General features: G+C 49.3%; 1 protein-coding gene across 2 annotated transcripts; it reads left to right on the top strand.

The window, feature by feature from the left end:
• Positions 1–752: 752 nt before the first annotated feature.
• DNAI3 (dynein axonemal intermediate chain 3) lies at positions 753–19150 on the top strand. Of its 2 annotated transcripts, none has more exons than XM_078885509.1 (23): positions 753–979; positions 1803–1965; positions 2404–2448; positions 3690–3871; positions 4239–4343; positions 4790–4936; positions 5401–5594; positions 5772–5888; positions 6518–6711; positions 8318–8442; positions 9158–9247; positions 9549–9638; positions 10513–10638; positions 11265–11338; positions 11993–12143; positions 13571–13658; positions 14953–15077; positions 15825–15888; positions 16131–16261; positions 16597–16876; positions 17319–17410; positions 17768–17929; positions 18757–19150. In XM_078885509.1, exons 2-23 carry the CDS (start codon positions 1821–1823, stop codon positions 18889–18891), a joined length of 2862 nt encoding a protein of 953 aa, XP_078741635.1. In that variant the 5' UTR covers positions 753–979; positions 1803–1820; the 3' UTR covers positions 18892–19150. The 2 variants fall into 2 exon arrangements, with proteins under 2 accessions (XP_078741635.1, XP_078741642.1); XM_078885516.1 differs by having other exon boundaries at positions 17330–17410; positions 18757–18890.
• Positions 19151–19410: the final 260 nt, after the last annotated feature.

Here is a 19410-nt window from a genome sequence, read left to right as displayed (position 1 = left end):
TATTCGTATATTTTGGTACTGGAAAAGGAGGTCTAATGATGTAGATGCTTACCCCAAGCCCTCATTACTTTGATAGTGCATTGTCTTTGAGCTGAACGCCTTTTGGCGTCCTCTGGTGTAGCACCAATTGAGACGAGGCTCAAAAGAAAGCTGTCTCTGGTGTGGACCAATCAGTTTCAAGGACAATGTATATACTATCATTGTGTTTTTTGTTTGCATTTTGACCACAAGTATTGTGGTTAATGCAGTAACATGATTCCTTGTAAAAAGGTTTCAGTTTTGTTACTCTTAGGTTGTTTCGGTCAAGTCCCGTAGATAAAAAAAAATAACAGAAATAAAAATAATAATAAATCAATTATTTTGATTTCTATTATTATTTTTACCTACGTGACTTTACCGAAAAAACCTAAGAGTATGAATCCTTGCAGTCACGAAAGCTTCAAATCTTCAGTTTTGCTGTCAGAAAATAGTGTAAAACCCCCTATTATTATTATAACTCTGAGATCATCTCATCAATGTACCCAGTAAATAATCACGATTCTCGATTTGTATCGCGATTATCCGCACGTCGATTCCGATTCTAGCCGAGGTCGCCACGGCAACCGTGTCCAGGCAGCGGCGCCCCACGCGCCAGGCGAGGCGACTCTGCAAAAGGCAAAAAAAAGTTTAAATTCTTCCTCAAAGTCCGGTTTATTTGTTATAAAGTCTGAACGAAAAGACGCCGATTCATTGTTTAGTTTTGTTGTTGTTGTTGTTGTTGAGCGCGCGTCGACTGCCGTGCAGTGTTCAGGTATTGCACTATAACAGTGGGAATCGCCCATTAGTGGAGCGGTGGCGCAGCGGTTAGCGCACTGCACCGCACTGTCAACCCGGAGAACACCTCAGATCGAATTCCGGAGAACGGCTAACATCAGTGGCGAGTGGTGGTATCCTGCCCTCCGTCGCCCCTTCACCAATCCGCACTGGCCAGCGTGGTGAAGTATGGTCCAGCAAACTCCCCCCCCCCCCAGCCTACACGAGTAAAGGGCTCGATATACATTTATATTGGTAAATCAATATCGATACTCTTCTGTTCAGCGATCATACTTGGGATGGACTCCCTCCTGTCATGGCAATGTGGGATTTCCACAAGGTTCTGCTTCAGAGCTGTAATTAAGAGATGAGTACCGCGCACACGCCGTGGGAAACCAATTGACTTTAAACGTAGAATAACTGTACCTGCATTATTGTTATACTATAGGTCGGGTCAGCGTTTTGTGTGTAGAGTGCATGAGTTGCCTCGGGCGATCACTTGTGCGCATTCATTCATTTGAGTGAACGAATCCACACCGACTCATTCAGCCACCCACTCATCCATTCACTCAATCACCCACGCACTTACCTACTAACTATAGATACTAGCGCAGTCACTCTCCCACCCATATACTCATTAATTTATGCACCCACCCACTCCTACATCCATTCACTCACCTACCCATGCACAAACCCCACGCAGAAACTCATCATTTACCCACCTAATCACTCACCCACTCGTTCACTCTCACTCACATTCATTCATTTGTTCACCCACATCACATGGCTCATCCGCTCCCTAACCCACTGATTAATTCATTCTCCCGCACATGCACTCACTCATCCAATAGTTCGCTGACCCACTCATCCACTCAGTCATTCATTAATACACTCATCCAGCCATGCATATTCACTCGCTTCCTCACCAACTCTCATAAATATAACGAGTGTCATAATATTTTGCCTCTGCTAGCGACGATGGGAGATGAAGTGACCGTCTCTTCAAACAGGCTTCCTCGGGGTCCAGGATGCCAGGCATACGCAAGGAGAAGCCGGACGGCGTGGTCAAAAAAGGGTCCGCCAGGAAAGAACCCAAGCGTCCTCGCAGCAAAGACAGCTCCACATCCGCGCGTTCCACGGGCCGTGGCACGCAGCGATCAACGGCCTCCACCGGTGAGCGGGCCCACGGCAGTGCCATGGTTATCGGGTGTGCAGGTGGTTGCGCAACTGCACTGGGGGTTCATGGGCCACAGGGGCCTCAGACACTGGTCTGCACAGAGGGGGGCATTTGGACAGGGGTTCTCATTCCATCGCTCGCATCAGGGGTGTCCTCTGGGTATTTTGGCTTTCTCCCACATGCCACTCGTTCGTATTATTCGCCAAAAATTCCAATACAGGACCCTGCTGAAATAAGAGTTGTAAGACTCAGTAAGGTTTTCCTGGATAGGCAGTGTTATTCGAGGCATTGTTATGATCATCAGCTGCACCAGAATTTTAAACCTGTTGCTGCTGATGAGTGTTGCAATTATGCTGCTGTTGCTGCATTTGTTTGATCATTGATTGATCGGTGATGTCGATGATTGGTAATGATGCAGATGTTTCATGTTTCAGACCTCAAGGATCAGCATGGCCAGGAGGATATGGTTGTGGAGTCGGGTGGGTGACAGCAACCATCACGGGTGCTCCACCCATCAAATTCCATCCTTCCTGGATGCACGGCCACCACTTACAAACCCATCGGCACCACCATCTTTAAAATCATAACCCCCATTAAAATCACCACCACCTCTGTAATCATAACCCCACTCATCGGTTTGGTAAAGTTTGTTTAAATAACCCCCGATGGGGAGGCATTTTGTCCAACAGTGTATTGACATAAGGGCTGTGTATGATCAGTGCCAGCTGGCACTGTGGTCTGAGTGCTCAAGCCTCAACCAGAGGGTCACAAGTTCAAATCCTGTTTGGGGGTTGATTCATCATCAAACATCAGTAATAATCGTCGAAGTGTCATCTTCATTCTTTCAAAAGTGATCACAGGGGTAGCACAAAATTTGTTGTAGGCCAACAGTAGCTGTTTCATAGAGGCAATTCTCTACTGTGGCAATGTGGAATTTACACCCTGGCTCCGGAATGCCAATGTGTACAGGCTTTGTGTGTAATATGTGCAATGTGTATATATGAGGGAATGGAATGATACGTTGATGATATCCATTCTTAAGCTCACGATACACGCTTAAGATCATCTGCGTTGTGTAATGTGTTCACGTGACTCCTTAAGCCACTAGAGGCACTATCATTACCTGCAGGTTAAATAAAAGAATGGATTTCTGCATCCGTAGCAATTTAACGAATCACCCGTTGTGGTTGTGGTAGTGTAGGGCAGAGGTCGCAATCGGGTACCCGATACCCGTACCCTACCCGATACCCGGCTACCCGTACACGGCCGGGTACGGGTAGCCGTTTGCGACCCTGGTGCGGCCGGGTACGGATAGGCCGTGAGTCACTGGTGAGTAACCGTTTGTCACTCATTTTCCAACGTCTTGTCTCTTCTCACAATTCAAGTAGAATCAACCCACCCGCGCCTGCAACATGGCTTCATCCCAGAGGTCGCAATCGGATACCCGATACCCATACCCTACCCGATACCCGGCTACCCGTACCCGGCCGGGTATCGGGTAGGTACGGGTACGGGTAGGGTACGGGTACCCGTTTGCGACCCTGGTGCGGCCGGGTACGGGTACGGGTAAGGAATCAAAACCCGTTTGCGACCTCTAGTGTAGGGGCAGTAAATAACCGTACAACCGGTACATATGTGCGTGTATGTGTTTACTGCGTGTATATGTGTACCGTGCTATGTGTGTGGTATGTGTAATTATTCCGGTGCTATGTGCGTGCAGCCCCTACGGGAGTGTTGCCCCTGTTCCTGTCCACGCAATCTCAGGAGCTGCTGGGGCTGCGTGCAGACGAGGATGTGACGGCGGCGGCGCCTGTGCGCCTCCTTCCCAAAGAGACGCTGCTCGCAGACGTGCGGCAGCGTGGAGCCACATCGGACCTCCACCCCTTCAGACAGACCCTGCAGGTACTGGCATGGACACAGGGGGCGCCGGCCAGTCTACTCTCTAGCTTACACATTTACTAGCTCACTCACGGACTGGCTCACTGACTAGCTCACTGGATAACTCGCTCACACAATCGCCCACCCACCCACCCTCTCATTCACTCAAGCACTCATCCACAAACTCGCTCAAACTCTCACCCCTCGAAAAACCTAAGCACTCACTTCAACCAACCACCCAATATTTGGCTCATTAAAATTTTCACTCAGTCATTCACTCCATTACTCAGTCATGTATTCACTTAATCACTCCCACATTCACTCATTCACAAATGCATGCACTCTCTAACTCATGCGCGCACTTACTAATTCACCCACTGTTGTGTCCCAGGACTCTGAGTGTGAGGAGCTGCTGATCGGATACGACCCTGATTTTCGCTATGGACAGAAATTTTACCTTGTCGTGACCAAGGAAGCCCAGGAGAACATCTTAAATGTAAGTACGCCAGACATGGTAGCATGGGGACATAAGGACATGGGAGCATGTGTACATGGAGACATGGGCTTATTGGGGTATGGGGACATGAAGACACAGAGACACGGGGATACAGGGGCAATAAATGATCTACAGTAGTGTAATTTAATATGGTGATGCTTGTGATGATGATGCTGTTGATGTTGATATTCGGCCTTCTACTACTGGTAATGATGTTGATGATAGTGTTGATCATGGTAATCTTCACAATGATCATAATAACCATGTTGACAATGTTGATTATGGTGATAGTGACGTTAATGCTGTTGCTTATTTAGATGATGAAGACGTTGGTGTTCCTGCTGCTGATCTTCAAGATAGTACTGATATAACATTCATTATCGTGCTGCTGCTATAGTTGGTGATGCAATCAGCGACGATGTTAATGATTGTTAATGTGATCACAGCCACCTCAGGCCCTCGATGAGCCCTCCTCCTCCCCGTCGGTCCCAGCTGGCAAGCTGGACTACCGCCCGCCATCGTCGCGTCCGTGGGTCTCCCTGGGCAGCGACGCTGACATCGACGAAGCCTCCAGTCTCCCAACCCGGCCCCAGGTGGAGCCTCCCTAGCCAGCGTGCCCTTGACTACTACCCTCACAGCAGTGCACTCACCTCACAGCCACTGGTTTCCCGTTAACATCCACCCTCATGGCACTCACTACCCAGCCAGCAGCGTGTCCCCTTAATATCTGCCCTCATGGCCTGTGCGCTCGCTGCTGACCTAGCAGTATGCATGGGCTGCAAGTCTCAAGTTTGAATGCTCATAATGGTCAGCTGTAATATGGAACAGCAACAACAGTGCAGCTTTTTTGCATTTCCCCCCAGTCTTATTTCACTTGTGTTGTCGGCTATGTTTTGGGCAGCACAGGGGAGTGCAGAAAAATCCATTGTTATACTCTAATGTACTGCGACATCTATGCTTCCCGCCTTGACCAATTCGCAAAGACCAGCATGTTTCTCTGTGTCCCCATGTTTCAGTGTTTCACATGTCCCTGTGTCTGTGTGTCCCCGTATCCCAGCTGCGGTTCAGTGTGAGCCGTCCGAGGCGTGAGTTCGGGTCACCCCTCAAACTCTCGGATGCGGAGCCCGGGCGGATGCGTGGGGTCGACTGTGCCTCGTGTCAAGACCCCACATTCTCCCTGCGCCGGATGGAGGTGGACGCAGACACACAGGCCGTGCCGCTCACTCGTGAGCAGGGCAGCCAGACTACTTGGTGAGAGACACCTCGCCCAAACACTCACCCATCCACTTACTTACTCAACCATACACAAACCCACCCTCTCATCCAACTACTCACTCAATCATACACTTAGCCAAACCACGCACACACTCACTTATTCATCCACCTGCCATTCACTCATCCACCTGCCATCTCTCCCGTTTCTCACAGGCGGTACCCACGTAACGCCTGCACGCAAAGCGAGCCACGCACAATGTCTGAGGAGCAGCAATCCACCCTCCTCTCCTCCAGCAGCGTGCAGACCTTCCTATCCGCTGCACTGCCTCGGTACTATATGCAGAGGAGAAAGGAGAGGGGAGGTGGAGAAGTGAGACAGGTGCAGAAGGGAGATACAGGGAGAAGGGAGACATAGGTAGAAGGAAGACATTCCACAGACAGTGCTATGATCCTGGAAACCTGCATTTATACCTAGCCATGGACAACATTAGTGCCGACTGGATTCTTAACCTATCCTGGGCCTCCTTTAGGTCGAATCGACCTTAACTGAGTACCTAAAAGAGTGTTCATTGGCACTGGCAAGACAATGATGATACTGAAGCTGTTGCCAAGGATGATGATGATGATGCTGCTGGTTATGATGATGCTGCTGATGATAATGCTGCAAGTACTGCTGCTGTTGTTGATAATGATACTGCTATTGACGATTTTGAAAGCAGTGATGAGGCTGCTGCTGGTACCACTGATGATGATGCTGCTGGTATTGATAACGATGGTGGTGATATTGCTGCTGATACGAGTGTTGTTGTTGTGACTACTAATAGTATTGATGATGATCACGATGAGGCCATTGTCACTGATGATGCTTCAGCTCTCGATGATGATGATGATGATAATGCTGCTAATGCTAATGATGACAATGGTGATGGCGACAACGGTGATGGTGATGATGTGTGTAGAATGGAGATGGTCCTGCAGCAGGGCGTCATCGCGAACGTATTTGTGGACGAGTGGGCGGCGCTGGTGGATGAGGAAGGCTCAGGGTTCGGGGGTCATGCCATCACTCAGTTCCGCGAGCACCAGAGTTTCAGTGACCTAAGGCGCGGCAAGGGGCGTGCGGTGTCCTGCGTGGACTGGCACCCCAGCCTGCCCGGTAAGACGACTCGAAAACACCGGGCACTCGTGTACGGCTGAGTGCACCTAGGGGAGGCCCAGGATCGTTTCACACGTCACTCGCCAATGATGCGAGTCAGTGGTCAGGTTCATAGCAGGGTGTGCTAACCACTGCACCGCCACTCGCTTTGCCAGACTCAACACTCACACTCTACTCCAACGCCCACAAACTCAGGTAATTATACACAAGTAAAAAAAAGATTCCAATGTAACCTTCAATAGGCTGTTGGGGAAAGTGCTGTTAGCAAGCACCTATTAAGGCCGGAAATGACATACAGGAGGGTAAATCTTAACTTAAAGCTTTCGTGACTGCAGGAAATCATATTCTTTGCGTCTTTCTGTAAAGTCACGTAGATAGGTTAAAAGAAAATAACCAAAAACTACGACGTTTCTATTGCAACACAAGCGGTCATCATCACTGCTTGTGTTGCGATCGAAACGTCGTAGTTTTTTGTTATTTTCTTTGAAACTATCTACGTGACTTTACAGAAAGACCCAAAGAATACAGGAGGGTAGTCGGCCAGCGCTCTACTAGCGCTTCCCCCAACATAAATATACATACACGTGCACTAACCCACACACACATTCAAAATACAAAGATCCTCCATTTAGTCGACATAGAATGCAGGTGAAATTGCCGTAATTGGGCACCTATTGTGGCCAACATGGCCATCGTTATGGCCGGGATGGCACATAAAGAGGAGGTGTGGCCTGGACTGATTTTTACATATTGCATGAGGTTCTTATTTAAGACTTAGTTGATCTAGCAAAGGCCCAGGCCAGAGTCATTCATTCACATATGTTCATGCCAGTGACGTGCGGTGAGGTTAATGGCTGTGGAGGCACTGGCTAGTGTCAGAGCCAGATTCACACACTGAGGGGGGCGTGGCCTCACGGAGGGGGCGTGTCCTCGCTTAGGAAGGCGTGGCCTCACGGAGGAGGGCGTGGCTTCACTGAGGGGGCGTGGCCTCGCTGAGGGGGGCGTGTTAGACACGTCCCCCTCAGTGAGGCAGATGTGATGGCTGCCTCCCCTGGTGCTTTTTCATTGCAGTTTCATGACGAGACCAGCGAGCCTAAATTAAATAAATATCTTTATACACATACGTGAAATAAGTTACCTGGAGTATGGAAGGCGAGGACATGAAATAAAGGGGTCAACAAACATTACATTGGTGACATACTGAGATAGTAACAGGCACGCGCTTATTGCCCGCGCTCCATCCAGTTATTGAGGGGTTGCGCAATCAGAGGGGAGGCTGAGCTCGCCGCTGCCTCACCTCTCGTCTCTTCCTGTATTTGAAGCGGAGCTCCGCAAATTTGGTGATTTTTGACTATAAAAATGATTGGAATGGTACAGAAATGACATTTATAACACAGATCAGTGGAAAAATCTTAATATTTATTTGATTTGATTATTCTTTTTTTTTGTTACTTTTCGTAACAGCTATTTTCATTGGGGTAGACAGGTGACGCTCTGCCTCCCCTGCCTCCCCTGACTGCACGTCCCTGGTTCATGCACACACATGTTAATTATGATGCTGCTATTCTGTTTATGGTGCTGATGATGGTGATGCTGGTGGGTCCAGGAGTGGTGTGTGTGTCAATGGTGGAGCGAGCGTCATTTGACGAGAGGATTGACCGCTCCTCACACCTCATCGTGAGCCCCTCCTTGCTCCTCATTTGGAGCTTCACGGACCCCATTCACCCCCAGGTGAGCATAGCTCTGACATGAACCCTCACGCTAACAGCAGCCCTGACTTGCACTATGCTGACCTGAACACTAGCACAATAGCCCTGACCCAAACACTAACCCAAACACTCAAAGCAACGTTATCCAAATTTTTGTTTCCGACATTAACCGAGCCATGAGCCTAACGCTAATTCTAGTATACACAGTGCCAATAACATTCACCCTAACATATACATTAGCACTCAATTTTACCCAAGAACTATCAATAGCCCAAACACTGATCCTAACACCAAATATAAAAATTCCCTGTCCATGACACTAATCCTAGCAAGATATTACCCCTTACACTAGCCCGAATACTCACACTAATCTCAATGTGCGATAGTGTGTGTCGGTGTGTGATGGTATGGTCTGGCATGTGTTGATGTGCACTGGTGTGTGTTGGTGTGCATGAGTGTGTGATGAGGTGTGTTGGTGTGTGACAATGCGTGTTGGGGTGAGTTGTTATTTTTTCGTTTGTTTTTGGATGTGTGTGTGTGTATGTTGCTAAGTAATGGGGTGTATGATGGTATGTATTAATGTGTGACCATGTGTGATGTTGTGGTTTTGTACAATTATGAGTGTTGGTGTGTGATGGTGTCTGTTGGTGGGTAATGGTGCATGTTATTGTGCGATTATATATGGTGATGTGTGAAGGTGTGCGATGGTGGGTGATGGTTTTTACCTCCGAGTGCAGCTACTTCTGGAAGCACCAGAGGACATCCTCAGTTTCCAGTTCTCTCCCACTGACTCCAACATCATCGCTGGGGGTTGTTTCAACGGACAGGTAACATGGATCTCGCCACACCGCTCCGTCCACACCAGCTGTCCACATCCTCGTAGTAGCCGTTGTGGCCACCGCACTCAGACTATATCACTATGGCTATACCACTGTGAACACCCCACACCACCTCCACCACCCCACTTCAAGAATATTACTCTGACCAATCCAATCAGACAACCACACCTCCTTGAACACACCACCATAGCCCCCACTGACCACACACACCACTTCCACCAAACCACGCCACCCACATCACTCTGTAGTTTTTTTGCAAGGCGCTGGCTGACGCTCCCCATTGTGGCAGGTGGTGCTGTGGGATATCTCGGAGCACGTGGAAAAACTACAGCTTGGCAGGACGGGCGGACACCAGAATGGGCTCACCAGAGGAGCACGGGTGAGAGGGCTCCTACCACACCACAGGTCACCTCACCACTCTGGGCCACACCACCCAATCCTCGCCACGCGACTCAACACAACATACTGGGTTCCATTACACCACACTACGCTAATCTCACCGCACAACGCCGCCAGATATCCGAGAATGACACCAAAACCCACCAGGTCCCACCACATTGTAGCACACTTCACCACAATAACCCCGATCACATCACACCTCACCACATCTCATCTAAAGACACCGTCTCTGTCACTTTTGTGACCCTGTGTCTCCGTGTCCGTGTGTCTTGATGTCTGTGTGTCTTGGTATCATGTCCCCATGTCTCTATCTCCCTATATCCTTTTATCCACATTTTCCTATGTCTTTGTGTCTCTATATTTCCATGTACTGTATCTCCAAATATATCCATGTTCCCTTGTATTTATAACACCATGTCTCTATAGCTCTATGTTTTCCTTGTATATCTGCATCTCTTTGTCTCCATGTCTGCGTGTCTCTATCCCCCCATAACCTAATGTGTCAACATGTATCCGAATCCTCGTGGTTATATATTGTATATCCATGTATCCTTGTCCCCACATCTTGTTGTCTCCATGTTATCATGTGCTTGTGTCTCCATGGCTCTATCGCCTCATGTATGTGTCCTTGTCTCCAAATTGTCATGTCTCTATCCCATTCTATGCCTGTTTCTCTCAGTCTCTGTGTACCTATGTATGTTGAATGTCTTTCGTACTGCATGTAGCCAACTGTGCTAATCGGAGGTGCGGGGGAAGGACAAAGAAACTAAACACAAAGCAGTTCCCTCCCATCTCTGCGTCTCTATGTCCTTAAGTTCCCTTGTGTTCACATCCCCGTGTCCCCGTGTCCTCAGCGCTCGTTTGAGGAGGACGAGGCGTCTGTGGAGGACGTCCGCCTGCGCTGGTGCGCCGTCTCCGCCATTGAGCACGGACACAGAGCGCCCGTCTCGCACGTGCAGTGGCTGCCGGCGCACTTTGAGGTCATGGCACTTACCGCTGCAGCGCTCGTGCTGACACGACGTATTGGAAATCACTAGCATGAGCACAAGCATTTTATAACTGGAATTCACACTAACATCCGAGCAGGTGCCTCCGTGGTAGAGTGAGCAGCTTGCAATCGGAAGGTTGCGAGTTCAGATTCTGATTGAGGGTTGACTCAGTCCATCGTCCCTCTGGGATCATTAAAATGCGTACCAGTCCATCGGGGGGAAGTCAGCAATGGTTGCCCTTCATATAGATTCACCCCTGCCATAGGAATTTCGTATTGAATTTCCACCACTGGTTCAGGTTGTAATTAGGAGCTGTGCACAGCCTTAATGCTCATTTGGGCAACAAATTATTGTATCTATTAACAGTAGCACTTATATTCACACTAGTAGCACGGGTAGTAGTTTCACACTAACAATATAGCAATCGCAGTAATACTGACACCCAGTTCTCTCTTGCTAGAGGATTCTCTTTGGGCTTAAACTCAGAGGTACTCGAATGTACAGAGGGCACCAGGCCCATGAGACCTTGCCTGGCATCAGGAGCAGCAAGCGGCGGGGAGGATCTTGAGGCATGCAGATGCTGATGCTGCACGTGTTATGGATTCCCCCGTGGGTAGGTGACGCGGGCGGGTGCTGCTGTGGAGAACGAGAGTCGGATGTGCCTACAGCTGCTCACGAGTGCCACAGACTGGTACAGCGATCCCCCCGCGCCATCTCCAACAGTAACAGCTGGCAGCTAATCCTGCTATTTTCTGTTGTTGCTGCCGTTGTTTCTCCGAATATTGCTGCTACTGCTGCTGTTGTCACTGCTGCCTCTGTTGCTGATGTTAATGGTGATGCTGCTGCTCAATGCTGCGTCTACAATTAATATTCTTGCTGATGTGAATGTTTTTGATGTTACTACTGCTCCCGCTTACAGCTGATGCCATGCAGGCCTCTTGGTAGGCGCTGTCACCAAACACTTGCTTCAATAGTCTTTGAAAGCCGACATGCGTTTGCTTTGACTTGTGTGTGATGATGTGTTTTTTGTTGAAGTGCGGTAATGTAGTGGTTAGAGCACCATATAACGAACATGGTGAGCCAAGTTTGATTCCCATCCATGGCCAACGTCAGTGGCAAATATCTGAACCAGTTCTGGGCCTCCCCTAGGTTTACTCGGCCATAAATTAGTATCTGGAGTGGTGTGTTAAACATCACCACTGCGGGGAGACAAAGGCAGCCGGGCGTGGTGCTAGGCTCAGCAGCCATTTGTGCGTGTGCCCTATTAGCCTTCATATGTACTCGCTAACAGCACTTGTCCCAATAGTCTGGTGAGGCTATATTGTGTGTGTGTGCGGGCACTCAGCTCCATCCTCATGTGGGACGTGCGTCCGGGCAGAGCAGCGCCACCCGGGCCCGGCGACAAGAAACGCTCAGAGCATCGGCAGATCGACGATCCCAGCGGGGTCCCCACCACCTTCAAACACCTGAACCTCACCTGGAGACCTCTCCTTAAGGTCACCCAACTCCCAAAGGGGTGCATGGGGAGGTCCCTGGGAGAGGGCCTTACCCCAACACTCATGCACGTGCGGAATGTGTGTATGCTCGTCCCAACTGTGCAAACTTCGCATGATGGACAGCACAGGTGGTGCATCTGCCAGTCATCTTAGTTAACTGTTAACATGTGAGTATGTCCCGTGAACTCCTTCCAGTAAGCCTTCGATACTTCACATTACATCAAAGTGCACCTATTCTGGCACAAATGCAGTGTTGATGTCACCACCACTTAGTCGCACATGCTGGTTCTTGTTGATTGCACAGAATTGCTGGACAATTTCTACAAGAATTGTATTTGTGTTCCATAATTCCATCGTCGGCAATTCCTTGCAGAAATCGTGACTCTTCTGAGAGTGATTCCCATAATAACATCTCCATGAGCTGTGATGATATTCTGACGGGGTTACTGTGCCGTCTCATGGCAATTCAAAGAATCGCCGCTAGAACCCAGGACCCATCCAGGAATTGTCTCATGAATACAGGACACTCGGAGTTGACAGAGCCTTTATAAACAAATTGTCTTGAGACTCGGTGAGGATTTCCTGGGTAAACAAGCGCAATCCTATTCATTTGAATGGAAATTCCTGCATCTCTATCGTCGGAAGAATTCCAATTGATTTCAATGCAGATTATTGGATTTCCATTAAAATAAATGTAATTCCATTGCATGATCATTTTACAGCCAAGGGATTGTCCATGGATCCCCATTGATTTCAATGTGTGTGTGTGTCTGTGTTATGTATGCTCTGTGAATTGTGTGTCGTTTATAAACGTGTGTGTATGGTGTCTACATCAGGGGTAGCCAACTTGTAGTAGACCAAGAGCCAAAAAGTACCTATGAGTTCTGCAAAGAACCAAGTGGATATATATAATTATGTAAATATTACTCTTTGGTTCTTTCGGTAAAGTCACGTGTGTTGCGCCCGAAACGTCGTGATTTATTTTATTTTCTATCTACGTGACTTTTTCCGAAAGAACCAAAGAGTATGGATTCCTGCAGTCACGAAAGCTTCAAATCAAGATTATGTATATATGTATATACTGACAGTTTTCGGCACAGCACAGGAGACATTCATGATTCTTTGCTACCGTGATCGCACGTTCTATGTTATGCCCCTTCGATAGAGCCGCATGTGGTGGATTAAATAGTCGCTTGCAGCTTGGGAGACGCCAGTTGGCCATCGCTGGTCAACATGCTATGTTCTGTGTATGCTGTGTATGTGCTGTGTATTACGTGCTGTGTGAGCTGTACACTGTGACATGCTGCTGCTGTGTATGTGCTGTGTATGTGATGTGTGTGCTGTGTATTACGTGCTGTGTGAGCTGTACACTGACATGATGCTGCTGTGTATGCTGCTTGTGTTGTGCTGTACTATGCTGCCTACAGGTGACCCTGCCGAGGCTGGAGTCGGGTGGGGAGTACAACCCCGTGTGCTGCAGCCTGCAGGAGCGCAGCCTCCCAGAGCCCTCCCACGGTCAGTCCTAGCACCTAGCCCTCACCCTATCACTAGCCCTGATACTAACACTAGCTCTAACACTATCACTAGCCCTCACCCTATAACTAGCTCTGACACTATCCCTCACCCTATCACTAGCTCTGACACTAACACTAGCTCTAACACTATCACTAGCCCTCACCCTATCACTAGCCCTGACACTATCACTAGCCCTCACCCTATCACTAGCCCTGATACTATCACTAGCCCTGACACTATCACTAGCTCTGATACTAACACTAGCCCTGACACTATCACTAGCCCTCACCCTATCACTAGCTCTGACACTAACACTAGCTCTGACACTAACACTAGCTCTAACACTATCACTAGCCCTCACCCTATCACTAGCCCTCACCCTAGCACCATCCCTCACCCCATCACTAGCCCTGACACTAACACCATCCCTCACCCCATCACTAGCTCTAACACTATCACTAGCCCTCACCCTATCACTAGCCCTGATACTAACACTAGCTCGAACACTATCACCTAGCCCTTACCCTATCACTATCCCTTACCCTATCACTAGCTCTGACCCTATCACTAGCTCTAACACTATCACTAGCTCTGACCCTATCACTAGCTCTGATACTAACACTAGCTCTCACCCTATCACTAGCTCTCACCCTATCACTAGCTCTGATACTAACACTAGCCCTCACCCTATTACTAGCTCTAACACTATCTCTCACCCTATCACTAGCCCTGACCCTATCACTAGCTCTGACACTATAACTAGCCCTGACCCTATAACTAGCTCTGATACTAACACTGCCCTGATCCTATCACTCTCCCTGATACTAACACTGCCCTGACCCTATCACTATCCCTGATACTAGCACTAGCCCTGACCTTATCACTGATCCCTGACACTATTAATATCCCTGACCCTATCACAATCCCTGATGATATCACTAGTCTTGTTACTATATAGCATTGCAAAGTACTGTATGTTAAAACAATGTCATGACTGAAAGTTGTAGACATGTCTTCATCTATCAGTGCATTTATAAAGGGATCTACATTACAATCATATGTATTATCTATCATTCTCATTATATGAGCTTTTATTCGTCTTAAATGACATCACCTAGGTTACACCTCTGTTTTAATTTACACTGATATATATTCTTACGTTGGTCATTCATGTATATACTTCGTTTTTGTAAAGTGCTCTGAGATGCCTGAATTGTTGATGTAAAGTACGCTATATAAATTAAGCCTGATTGATTGATAACCACAAGCCCTTAACCCCCTTACCCCGACCCAGAGCGGGGAGGTGTGGGGACCCAGCGAGGGGACGTCCCTGGGTATGGGGCGATGCACAGAGTGGCCTCCGCCAAGCAGCCACAAGCCCTGGACGCAGTCAGCACGCGTCTGCTAGTGGGCACGCAGGCACGCTGCCTACATGAAACATGCACACGCTGCCTACACGTCATACACATGACCTATATGGCAAATACGCACGCCACACGGTACACACACTTTACATACATTACGTCATGCCACACCTAGGCTAAAGACAAATCACATACATGTTATGCTCATGCTACTCAGAAACCACATACACACTACCAGCATGCCACGCACGTGTTACCTACACGACGCATACACACTTCCCACATACTATCTACACATTACATGCCACATAACACACATATGGCATACCCAGGCGATAGACCCATCACATAGATGCCATATACAAGTCCCACACACCGCACACATACGGCCTACACACGACATACGCATCACATCACCTGCAGACCATGACATCTACATGCTTGTGCACACACGAGTATGTGTGTGTGTAGCAAGCAGTGTTGCAGTGGTTAATGTACTGAGCTACAAATCCAGCGCCCCAAGTTGGATTCCCAGCCGCAGATAACATCGGGGGTGGGGGATATCTGAACCTGTTCGTGGCCTCCACGGGGTCGACTCAGCCTTAAATGAGTGCCTCGTGCAAGTGTATAAAGATTGGCACTGGGGTCGACGAACGGCAGCTGTGCATGAAGCTGGCCACACCAGTCCCTTGTGTGCCGTGCCGGCCTTAATAGATGTTCTTAACAAAGTACTTGCCCCAACAGTCTCTGTAGGTTACATGGTGCGATATTTTTCTTTGTTCCCGTGTGTCTATGCTCCTAGGATGGGGAGTTGGTCTGCACTGACTGGCGCCCAGAGAAGGACAATGACTCTGGCAAGCTCTCCAGTAAGTGCTGCTGGTACTGGCTGTGGTGCTGATAACAATGGCGGTAAGCAGTGGTAGTAATGGTGGCTGAGATGGTGGTGATCATGGTGGTAGTGCTGGGAGCATAAGTCGTGGTGGGAATGGTGATGATAGCGGTGGCCTTTAGTGTGGCGTCCTTTCCCAAAGTGCCCATATCCCCATGACTCCAACCTTTGCATTGTGACTTTGACTCTGTGCTCTCTGACCTTGACCCCGGGCCACAGGCACGAAGCCCCTGGCCGTGAGTGTGGTGCACGCGGGGCCAGTGCACACGGTGCAAGCGTCGCCGCTGCTGCCGGGCGTGCTGCTCACAGCTGACGACGACTCCTTCGCTTTGTGGAAGGAGGGCGGCACGGTGAGCGGGGGATGTGACGGCGGAGGTGATGATGATGATGTTGGTGGCAGTCGTGATCGTGATAATGGTGATGATGTTGGTGATGGCACCTCCGATTAGCATGGTTGGCTATATACGGTGCGAAATAAGTTAAACATACATACATGCTGGTGCTGATAATAGTGTTGGATGTGGTTCTGCTATTGCAGATGCTGTTTGATAGTACCAATGCTGGCAATACTGTTTGTATTGTTCTTGCTGTTGCTGCTGCTGCTTCTGGTGTGTGTAGTGGTGCTACTGCTCTTAGTGCTGCATCTGCTTGCACTTCAGATTTTTCCTTCTGTCCGCGAGTGCAGGGAGAACCCCCTCTCCTGCTCCTGCTGCACGGTGGCGGTGGAACTGCTGCCGCCACCGCCAACACCACTGCTGGCGCCACCAACACTGCCCCTGGGGGCGGGGCACGCCGGGGCTACACGGCCGGTTGCTGGTCCCCGTCGCGCGCCGCCCTCGTGTTCCTAGCACGAGCCGACGGTGCACTGGAGGCGTGGGACCTCCTGGACCGCACACACGCGCCGCTCCACACGCAGGCTGTGTCACCGGCCAGCCTCACGTTCATCACCCCGCGGGCACTCGCACGTACGCACGGGGCGGACACAGAGGACAGCACTCGCACATTCACACCGGGGAGACAGGAGGGGACACATGCACCGCTGCACTCACAGGTGGTGCCACCGATCAGCACCAGGTCCATCGCCCCGCACTCACACACTGTATATGCACACGGGGAGACGGTTGGATATGGAGACAGGTGGAGACAAAGGGGGATTTGGGGCCACGTATGCAAGTATGTTGAGCTTCTTTCGCAGCGTATGTAGCCAACCGTACTAATAGGTGCCACGTGCATCCCCTGCACACGCAGGCAGTGCTGTGGTGGTAAATGTGATTTTTGTCGTTGATTTGAGCAATTATTGTCCCTTATAATTGTGTTTCAGTTGTACGTTTCAATTGTTATTGATGTTAACAGTTGTTAGTAATCGATATTTTCGTAGTTGTTGATGTTGTTGCCTTTGTGCCGTAGAGCGCCGGCAGCTGCTGGCCGTGGGCGACGAGCTGGGCACCCTGCACATACTGGAGGTGCCGCGTGCCCTACGGCACGGTGCCGCCTCCGAGGTGACAGCAGCGCCATCAGCAGCAGGGCCACCAGCATTAACACCGACAGCTGTACCAACACTAATACTAAAATGAACACGAGCATCAACGCCATGACAAGCACAGGCATTAATGTCAACACAAGCAGTAGCCCCGACATTAATCGTATGACCAACGTGAATGCTTAGCACCATCAAAATCACCAGCACCATTGCCAGCAGCACTATTAAAGCACAATACAAAAATCGGTGTAAGCAACACCATTAACCAGTGATAACGTTAACCAGAGCAGCAGCACGAATACCAATTTCTAACAATAGCACGAGCACCATCCCCGAGCACGAACCCAGCACCAGCTCTCTCCCCTGCCGCTGCCAGGTCTCCGCCATGCTCGCCTACCTGGATCGCGAGCGGGACCGGTTGGAGTTCACTCTGCAGCGCCAACAGCAGCGGGAACGCGAGAAGCAGCAGCAAAAAGCGGAGCAGCAGCAACAGGGACAACGGAGACAACAGAAGGGACAGGGCGAAGACAAGCAGCAGGTGAGGGAGACAGGGCAAGGGTGAGGAGATGAGACATGATGAACAGGTGAGGGAGATGGTTGGAGGGTCCATCTTTGTGTCTATATCTGTGTCATCCAGGACTAATTACTGGGAATAAAGATATATTACCAGTCTGTTGGTCAGACAGGACAAATGATCGGCATGTGGGTAAAAGAACGCCAAAATATGAAACACTTTCAAACAACTGTTGGCAGCTGCAGAACCCACGTGCCAACAAGGGTACTCGATGTTGATGGTGTTGATGCTTTGTGCAAAACTAGTTACGACTGGCCAAGACTAAATAGCTGCCGACTTAGTGCTGATTGGAAGCGTATTATCAAGTAATGTACTGTTTAATTGCATGCCTACACATTCTTAAAATGTAAGTTTTAATTATCAGATAATTCCATGAATATCCAAAATTAGGCCTAAAACATACAAATTCTGAATAAAAATAAATAATTCCATCTCTTTGATGCATGTATTGTGTACGTGTTTATGTCTGTATCTGTATGGATATATATGTATGTGAGGTGCAGGTGGGGCATGGTGATGTAGTGGTTAGTGCACTACCTTACAAACCCGAGCGATCAGAGTTCATTTTCCATTGATGACCAACATCAGTGGCGAATATCTGAACAGGTCCTGATCCCCTCCCTGTATTATTCACCCAGAGGTGTAAACATCATCGCTGGGGAGACAAAGGTGGCCAAACGTGTAATTTAACACAACACGCCCATGTTGGCTTTCAACGGTGATCGCTAACAGCAGGTGCCCCAAGAAACTACGGAGGCTACACAGGCGAACTTTGTATTTGTGATGTGCAGGTGGCTACGGAGGCGAGGGAGCTGGAGCAACAGCAGCAGGATGAACTGGAGCGACGCACGTACGATGAGTTCCTGGAGCTGGAGAAACTCCTCCTCTCACAGCTCAACCTCGAGTCAAGGCTCCAGGAGGCATAGAGACAAGACCATCATCACCATCGGAATAAACAACATCGCGACCAACGCTGTCACTACCACCGCCCCCCCCCCCCCGCAACACAGTTCCAGACAGCATTGAGAAGAGGCTTGCATCACCACGACCATATTATCTATATTATTATACAAACATATACACAGACGCACCCCTGCATAAAAAACACACTGGTAGCTACTAAGAAAACAAATAAAGATCCCTCCCCATATAGCCTTAACAGATGTTTGAGTCAAGTGCTGTAAGCGAGCACCTTGAAGGCTAGCACGGGACATGAGGGGATGGGCGGCCAGCACCACTCCCTAGTGGCGATGTTTACACACCGCACCAGGTACTCATTTGAGGCCGAGTCGACCTCGGGGAGGCCCAGGACAGGTTCAGATAATCGTCACTTGGTGTTGGCTGAGCGGGAATGGCACTCGGGTCGCTGGGTTCGTAGGGCAGCGCACTAACCACGATACTCCCGCTCCCCACTTAGACACACATACTAAGACATATCATAGGAA

The sequence above is a fragment of the Lampetra fluviatilis genome, chromosome 3 (assembly GCF_964198595.1).
Source record: "Lampetra fluviatilis chromosome 3, kcLamFluv1.1, whole genome shotgun sequence".
In the NCBI taxonomy this organism is placed as follows: domain Eukaryota; kingdom Metazoa; phylum Chordata; class Hyperoartia; order Petromyzontiformes; family Petromyzontidae; genus Lampetra; species Lampetra fluviatilis.
This window is presented reverse-complemented; position numbering and strand designations above follow the sequence as displayed.